Source organism: Alligator sinensis, unplaced genomic scaffold (genome assembly GCF_000455745.1).
Source record: "Alligator sinensis unplaced genomic scaffold, ASM45574v1 scaffold154_1, whole genome shotgun sequence".
Classification (NCBI taxonomy): Eukaryota; Metazoa; Chordata; order Crocodylia; family Alligatoridae; genus Alligator; species Alligator sinensis.
In genome coordinates, this window is record NW_005842072.1 from 1,296,184 (window position 1) to 1,305,468 (window position 9,285).

The window sequence follows — 9,285 nt, forward strand, 5'->3', positions numbered from 1 at the left end:
GGTAAACTTCGGGGCACATCAGGAAAGCCCGGGTGGGCGAGATCTGGGGCCCTGGCAAAAGCGGTGCGTGATCTCCTGGTTGAGCGGCGGCGGGTACAATATGGTTAAAAAACAAACTCAGGTTTCCTAATACTCCTATTATCAAAGCAAAAACAAATCAAAATGATTCTGTGTCCACGTTTTCTACAAGGTCTGCCATTTCTTACTACTATCTTGCCTCTCTTTGACCTATACTTTGCTTCATGGTCTATCCTAAGAAAAAGAAGCATACAGTAAGCATTATGGCTCTAATACTAGTAACAAACATATAAAGGCATCTTGGGATGAACATAAGCAATATGGTCTTATAAACAATAGCATTCCATAGTACAGACAGTTATATTTCCATCTTCTATATGTAGTCTTTGAAGAAGGAGATTCAAAATCTGTGCAATGTTAAATGACCAAGTGAGGTGTAACTTTATGACAAAAGCCAATACTTTTATTCATGAACATTGTTGTTCATATAGTCCACTAATGATGTAGAAACATCATCAAACAAATATGTCCTTCATAGGAGTCCTACTATTAAGTTTCTGATTGGAACAAGTTATGTATTTTAATGTGTGTGTGTGTGTATATTTTTCTCATTTACATTTCATACATTTAAAGTATAGCAAAATATTTTCAAATGCATTGTGCAGAGTTCTAAATAGGAAAGGAACTAAATAGTAAGGCAAAAATGTTAATTTCAAGCTTGTAAGAGAGTGTAAAAGCATTACAAAATAAAATTCAGGCTACAAAAGTTTAGTGTCCTTTAAAATCTTTCTTTGTGATCTTTTATATTATTCTGTTGCTTCTCAATAACATTAACAATTCCCTACTTTCTCTACTTGAAAAGTAATAAAATACTATATATGAGTCTCATGAATTATTTTTACTATTTTCTTTCGTACAGATTGATAAAATAATAAGTTCCATAGATGCTGGAATTAACACTGGGCTAGAAGAAATGAATGATCATATTGCAAGTAAGAAAGAACCTTTATTTTCCTTTATAAAAAGTATTATTTAAGGTTTTGATACTATGTAGGAAATCGGTGCTAGAATTTTGCTAAGTAGCTTAATATGTTGAAATCATGCTATGCATTTTAATACTCACTGCTGGATGCAATTCAGTTTACCTTTACAAATAGTATATATTTGTTATTTTTTTTTAAATTGCTATATTAAACCATTAATGTTTTCTTGTAACCTTAGCAGAGAAAAAGTTCTGCAAATATCTCCGTAATAAAACTTTAATTATAACAGGGAAATTGGTCAAAACTCTTTGCTTTTGTGGGAACTTAACACATACAGACAATAGCCAGCAACAGCTTTAAGCATCATGTTATTCAACCCTGCTTGAAGCAACTCTTTGACACAGTTCTAAAAATGGTGTTGACAGCCAGGCTAAGTACAGACAGCAAAAAGCCTGAGGCTGAATCAATTCAGTCTTTGCAGGTTAGTCTAAAATGCAGAGATTAAAATGAGAAACAACTGGACAGAAATGCAGCCATACCTGTAGTGGTTCAGGCCAGAAGCCAGGGGGCACTAGAGCATAGCTCTCTAGCACACAGCCAGCATAGGCTGTATGTTTGCTTCCTCTTCCTGCTGCCCCTGAGGTCTCTGGGATTTAGAGTCTATAATTACAGCAGCAGGACTCTGCAGTGGGTTGCTCATCACTTCCTCTTCCTGCTTCCAGGTGCCTCTGAGATTTGTAGTCCACAGTTGCAGCCAGCAGTAAGTTTTTAGCAGGCCAGAGCAGGGTAGCGCTGTATTCAGGGGAAGGGGGGTTTAGCCCCCCCCCGGCCCCAGGACCCAGCTGGGGATTGCGCGGGGGGCACTCCCTGGGCTGGAAAGTATGCTGGGATGCTGGGAGACTGTGATTTGAACTTGAACCAGGAAGGGGTCTGGGACAGAAGTTTCATAAGACAGTTTGACCGAAATCAGTTAAGTCTAATACTACATTCTACCAGGTGTATCTTAAACCAATTTCAGTCTTTTTTAAACTAGTTTGTGTGCACTGAACTTCTGTTCTATTACAGGTTTAAACCAGTTTCTGATGACTTAAACCAGTTTATGTGTAACTTCTGTCCCTTGCCCCTGTTACTGGTCTAAGCAATGCTATGACTTTTTTTCAGTTTTTCCCTAGTATATACAAAATGGACAGATCTAAATCATAGCTGGCTTGTTGGTATGTATACAACTATGGTGTTGAACTAAAAGATCAGAATTTAGAAAAAAATGTTACTGTATCATTTGTGAGGGAGAAGAAGAAATAATGTTGCACAGTTGAGTATTTTTATCTTTATAAAAGGACATGGAGCCACACCACAGTTCGAAAATTCCCATGAATTCTTCTGTAATGTAACACTGTGTATTGAGTGGGAATTTTGCATCCTGTAATTTAAGTAAAATAAAAATATATACAAGCTAGTTATTTCAAGGATTGAATTTGGTGCCTACATTGTAGGAGGTTGTTCATTTTATCTACTAGACATAAATAAATTAGGCTATTTTTACTCAGATAGTAAAAAAAGGAAATCTAAGAAATACAATGTGAAATGACAGACTTGAATGCAAATATAGTTACAAGTACAGGACATATGCAGATTTGTTTCTAGAAGAAAGGAAGGAGAAATATGGTGAAAAATGCCAGGCATCTTGTGCTGCCTAAGTTTTTCCTGTTCCTGAAATTAATAATGCTGTAAAGGGGAACTCTGGGTAGAGAAACTGGAGATTACAAGGTGGCTTTCTCTTAAATCATGGTGTGGCTTTGTTTGTCATGATGTTGATGCATATTTTTGTATTATGGCAGAAATCTTAGTCAAAACCAGGCCCAGAAGAAAAGGATAATGGCTACAGAAGAGAGGATAATAAAAATAAAACTAATAGGTACAGAGAGTTTCATAGATTAATCCGTGTACAAATACAATCCTCTTTCTTCTTTGGAAGAGACATTATTTTTCTTCTGAATTGTTAAGATGTATCACATAAGTTTCCCAACAGCTCTTGTTATAGAATACATGTGCTTTTTGTCTCATCTGTGACTTCTACTATTCCGTACATTTTTTTTTCTTGGCACTCAAGCACGACATTTGGTTTTCCAGGTCTTTCAATTGGTAAGTGTTCTATTCTTTCTTTTCACTCTCCTTTTGCAAAACAGCTCCCTGTGAATCTCAACTTTTTTTCCTTCTGATTCACCTAACTTTGTTTTTTTACCACTTTGTCATTCCTTGTCAGTGGATATCTATCCTTTGATGTTCTGCTATCAGAAAAATCAGAAATCTACAAATAAACAAAGTAAAACTATGTTTTTAACTCTAATCTTTAATGCATACAAATACCTCGTTAAAGAAGCATCTCTCTAATGGAGCTGACTATAGGCAGCATCATAAATATATTTTTCACTTTTCATTCTTATATACCCTGTTGCAACAAACTACAGCCCAAGCAGTAAATGAAGGAAAATCCATGATGATTACCAAAGACCCTGAGTTTTACAGTAATACATCGAACTGTGACCTAGTAGTAGTAAATTCTGGAAAATGAACTAACACCTATCATGCCTTGATTGAATTCCACAATAGATTACATCAGGGGATGCCCTCTCCTGTAAGAAACATACCTTGAAAAGTCTTTAGGTAGATAGTTACACTTTAAAATAGGCAAAAAAAATTCTGTGACTTCTTTGCATCTTCAGTAATGGCCCTTTCTTGTGCTGTATTCAAGAAATAATATAAAGTAAAAAAAAATCCTAAAAAAATGACCAGCTTGCCTTCATGTTTCTAGGGCAGGGAGGAAAAAAATTGCAGAGTAATCCTGTATATCTAAAAATCATACATAAAATGGGCAAAATGTCATTGTGGAATTAAACAAACAATTCTTACTGTATACAAGAAACCCTCGCTATTTGTGGGTTCGGCATTCGCTGTTTCAAATATTCATGAATTCTGAACCCGCATTTTAAATACATTTTATGCACTTACAGGAGCTCCTTGGGAGCTCCACATATGCTGCTGCTAGGCTCCTGCCACCACCTCTGGGCTCCCGCCACCACCTCTGGGATCCCACTGCCACTGTGTCCCCATCCCCCACCAGATGCTGGGGGCACTGCATTCATGAACACAGACTGCATTCATGAACATAGTACCTTATTCGTGGATTTTGCCATTCGCGGGGGATATGAGAACATATCCCCCGCGAATGGCAAGGGTCACGTGTACTTTAACATTCTGAATTATTTTCTATAGGCAGCTGATATAATTCTGTATCTACTTCCTGTAATGAAAAAAAGTTTTATCATTATTATTACTCTTTTTAGTACTGTAGAATCAATACAGCTAAGTAACTAAGATGAATTCTACTCCTTTTGGGGCCTAATTGAGAATTCTTCCTTTAATTTCAATCTTTTAAAATTGTCTGTAAATCCACTGAAGAGTGCATAAAATTAATTAGACATGTCAGTTGAAGACACTTGAGTTGCAAATACAAATGAGGACTAGAACTTAAACTGGTAAAGTTTGTTAATGCCTGGTGGTAAGTTAGAAAGAATTCAGCTTCAATTTCTGGTTGAGTTTTAAACACTGACAACAATTTAAAAAAATACTAAGGTAATTTTATCAGAACTTCTTGAGGAAAAAAAAGAAAAACAAACTCCTTACTTCATACACCATTGTTATATTCCTTGTTAAAGATGGAACTGTACTTTGTGAGTACATTTACTCTAGGAAGAAAGGTGTGCTCATATTTTAGAATCCCAGAAGAGTAGGACTGGAAGGGATCTTAAGGAATCATCTAGTCCAGCTCCCTGTTTAAGGCAGGGTCGTCCCTGCCTTAAACAGGGACGACCCTGTTTAAGGCAGGGATGAGACAAATGGTTGTCTAAGGTGCTCTTAAAAGCTTTCAACACCTCCCTGAGTAGCCTGTTCTAGTGCTTAACCACTGGAAGGTGAGAGCGTTTTTTCTAATATCTAAGCTAAATTTCCCATCTTGCAATTTAAGATCATTACTCTTTGCAAAAAAGTCTATCACCGTTCTTTTCATAACTACCGTTCCAATATTTGAAGACTGTTAATACATCTTCCCTTGGTCTTCTCTTATCCAGTCCCAGTTCTTCCAACATTTTTGTCATGTTTCCTAGACTTCGAATCATTTTTTTACTCCCTGATTGACTCTTCCCAATTTATCCGTGTCTATCTTGAAGTCCGTTGCCCAGAACAGAACACCGGGTGAAACTATACCAGGTGCCTAGTAGAGTATAGAAGAATTGTTTCTCTTGCCTTGCAAATGACATTCTTGTTAATGCAGCCCAGCATGCTATTGTTTTGAGGTTTTTTTTCATTTTAATAAGGCAGTGTGGTATTGCCAATTTTTGTAAAACAAGAGTATACTGTTGGCTCATTCAGCTTTTGATACTTATCCTGTCGACTGTGAACACAGACAACAATTGATCATTATTCTCTTTATATCAACCCTTTTTTGCTTTTGAAGACTATTGCCAAACTTGTCTTCTCTTTTCTAGAGTAAATAATCCTACTTATTTCATCCTTTCCTCATGTCTACTTTTCTAAGCTTTTATTCAGTTTTCTTGCTCTTCTCTGCCCTTTCCCATTTGTTCACAGCTGTCAAAATGCATTGCCTAGAACTGACCACAGTAGTCAAGTGAAGCTTTAAATGACTGACACTTTGGAGGATATTATTAGGATTCAGAATGACCTTGTTAAACTGGAAAAATGGTGCAAAATTAATTAAATGAAATTTAGTAACTATGAGTGCAAAGCCCTGTACTTAGGATAGAACAATCCCATGCACAAATATGCACCATAGAATGATTTACTAGGATCAGCAGGTCAGAAAAAGACCTGAGATTTATAGTGGTTCCTATATAATAGACAAGACAACAAGCAGTAGGCTTAAATTGCAACAAGTAGTGGCAAAACATAGCTGGTGCATGGGGGTGCACATGCACCCCCTGACAGGCAGCGCTGCTTAGGTGATGGGCAGGGGCGCCAGGTGGGAGTGCCAGTGCCCCCCCCCCCCCCCCCCCCCGGGCACCCCGTGGGGGCGCCAAGTGAAGCACCTCTAGCATGTCTGGGAGCATCACTGGCACTTCTCAGTCAGCAAGATCAGCTACGGGGGAACACTCCCCACCCCCCCATTCAGCACAGTCAGTTGCAGGGGACCCTCCCCTGCCCACTGACTGGCTACTGTGGGGGGGGCACATGTCCCCTCTGACTCAGGTGGCACCAGTCACCCATGGCAACAAGGGAGATTTAGGTTAGATATTAGGAAGAACTTCTTAAATATCGATGTCAATAATCACTGTAACACTTACCTAAAGAGTAATTGGAGTCATTGGAAGTTTTTAATTGCAGGTTAGACAAATATTTGTTGTGGATAGCTTTAATAGTAATATTCCTTCCTTAAGCAGGAGACTGGACTAGTGACCCCTTTGGCTGTGTATAGACATTTGTGGAGGTTAGAGTGAGTTAAAAATAGCCACCCTATCTGAGGTAGGTTGGGATGGGTGGGCTAGTGGAGGAAGGAATTGTGGGATCAGGGGGGGCAGGTGTGGTTCATGGGGAGGATTAGAGGGCAGGCAGGTCCACAGGAGAATGGGGGAGAGGGGAGAACAGGGTCTGCAGGGAGAATCAGGTGATTGTGGGGACAAGGCAGGATTCACAGTAGGTTGGTGGGGTCTGCAAATGTTTGGCAAGATCAGGGGTACTTGCAGGATCTGTGGGGAGGCTTAGAGGGAGGTGGGGGGGGGTTCTCACCCCTGTCCCTCATGACCTGGGGCTCTTTTTAGCCCCTCAACCCACCCAGATGAACAACTGCACCCCAGCTGATCAACCTCCCAGCCCTCCTATGCCTTCCCTCACTGGGACTTGCTTCCTCATCTCCTAGCATTGGCAAACACTGATAAAAATGGCACTGGGAGTGGCTTGTGGGACTGGGGTTTGGTGGGCTGGGGATGGGGGCTGCTGGCTGATCCGTATGGAGGGAGTTGTTCATCTGGGGGTGAGGTGGCAGGGGAGGGAGGGGGGATGGGACTAAAAAGTGCCTGGTGCCAAGGGGACAGGTAGGAAGAGTGTAGCCCTGGTCCTGCGGCCAGCAGCTGGGCTTTCCTACCTGTGGGCCTGTGTTGGGAACTGTACAGAAATTTAAGACTGATTTAACTGTCTAAAAATGGCCAACTTGATCTAAGTTAGCCTACCTCAGATGTAGGATTAACTTAGATTGGGTCAGCCATTTTCAGACTGATCTAACCTTCCTGGAACTTCTCTATAGTTTGCACTTAGGTGCTCCTAAGGTCTGCACCTGGGTGAACTAAGTTAGATCGGGTGACCATTTTTAACATGCTTTAACCTCCCCCTGACCTCCCTGAAAGTCTGTATGCATCCATAAGGTCCCTTTCAGGTCTCTTTTTTATTATTTCATAAGTTATACCAGTAGCGTACCCAGCTCCCAAATCAAGGGATGCACAAATAGAGAAGCAAACATCTTTGAATTCCTTCTTTCTTTCCCATGCCCCGTACTGAGCACAGCTCAGCCAAAGATGAGAATCAAGTCTAAATTTATAAAGGAAAGAGTATGTAATGTTCCATATACTTTCATTTTAAAATGATTCACCAACTTCTTGTATTTATCAGGTTGAGAAATGGTGATTAATTTTATTTAATGGTATGTGTAGGATAGAGAGAGAGAGACTGAAAAAGTCAATTATTATTTAGAATTCACTGTATAACTCAGAAATATTTCATGACCATCAGGTCATTTGTTTGAAACCAGTTGAATTATTAAGCATTATTTTAGGAAACATCAAATAATCTCTTGTCTAACTATCTTAGTTAATAAATATTAAAAAGTCAATGTCAAAGATGAAATGGTATGTGAAATGGCACACTGCATCTTCATTTATATTCATTTTAAGTTTATTTCATGCTATGCCATAGTATCTCCAGCATAATATGCAAGTGAAGACAGCAATAAATGAAATTTACACATTTATACCTGTCCTAAAGACGTGAACATTCTATTCATGTTGCATAGTGTCTAAATTTAAGGGAATTATATTTTTGTGGATGAAATGTGTCTTGCATTGATAAAAGAATAGTGAAATACATGTATGTGTATATTTAGACTTTGATGACTATTAGGATAACATGAGTTAATTGCAACCAATCTAAAGTTGGAATGTAGTCATCTGAACAGCTGGGGTTTTTTCCTGGCAGATTAGACACATAGATTTGATTAGCAATATACATTCTACAAAGTATTTAGAAAAGCTATTAAGCTTAAATATCAGCCATATGCACTTACCAATAAGAAATATATAAATAAATAAAGTTCAATTTAACATTTTCTTTCACCTAATTTATAAACATATTTTTCCTCATAAAATTTTTCTTTCAAGGAATATAGAAATGTGTTTCTAGATAAATGAAAGACATTTGCAAGAGCCACAAATGTAGAATACATTTGAGATCTTGGTGGTATTTTCATATTTAACTGTCATAAAGTACTAAACTGTGATTCTTCTTTAAGTGCTTTCCCATGTATGTACTCCAATATTGATGTCCCTGCACCCAGTTGGATGGAAATTTTTGGCCAGAAGTATCTATTGGTGCCATAGTTGTGTCATTTTTCAAGAGCAGGAAACCGCAACCAGTATTTTTGCACTCTCCATGCACTGTCTGATTCTCTGTGTACACTGTGTAGTCTTTTCTTTGTGTGTAAATCAGTGATTCTCCCACAGGCAACATGGTCCCAACTGCAGCTACTGCCCCTGCTCTCCCCAAGACAAAACGTAAGGTGTTTGTTGTGGGAGACTCCTTCCTGAGGGGGACTGAGGGGCCAGTCTGCCACCCTGCCACCCTGACCCCTTAGCCCAACAAGTCTGCTGCTTCCCGGGGGCCCGCATCTGGGACATTACGGAGAGGATCCCAAAGCTCCTTAAACCCACAGACCACTATCCCATGCTCCTTATTCATGTGGGCACCAATGACACTGCTCGGAGCACTCCCAGCCAGGTCATGAGGTGCTACAGGGATTTGAGAGCGGGGCTTAAGGGTCTGGGGGCACAGGTGGTGTTCTCGTCAATCCTCCCAGTCTCAGGCTATGGGCTGAGAAGGGACAGGAGGATCTATGTGGTCAACCAAAGACTGCAGTGCTGGTGTCGTCAGGAAGGCTTTGGCTTTCATGACCACAGCCCGCTCTTTGGCAAGAGAGGCAGCGAGCTGCTGGGAAGAGATGGCCTCC

The 9,285-nt window shown here is 39.7% G+C and overlaps 1 protein-coding gene across 1 annotated transcript in view; it reads left to right on the top strand.

The window, feature by feature from the left end:
* LOC102373566 (ankyrin repeat and sterile alpha motif domain-containing protein 1B) overlaps window positions 1-9,285 on the top strand; it is a 628,604-nt gene that overhangs the window by 476,721 nt on the left and 142,598 nt on the right. Inside the window, exon 8 of the mRNA XM_025204190.1 lies at window positions 938-1,010. Coding sequence (XP_025059975.1) covers window positions 938-1,010 — 73 coding nt within the window. The remainder of the gene's footprint in view (window positions 1-937; window positions 1,011-9,285) is intronic.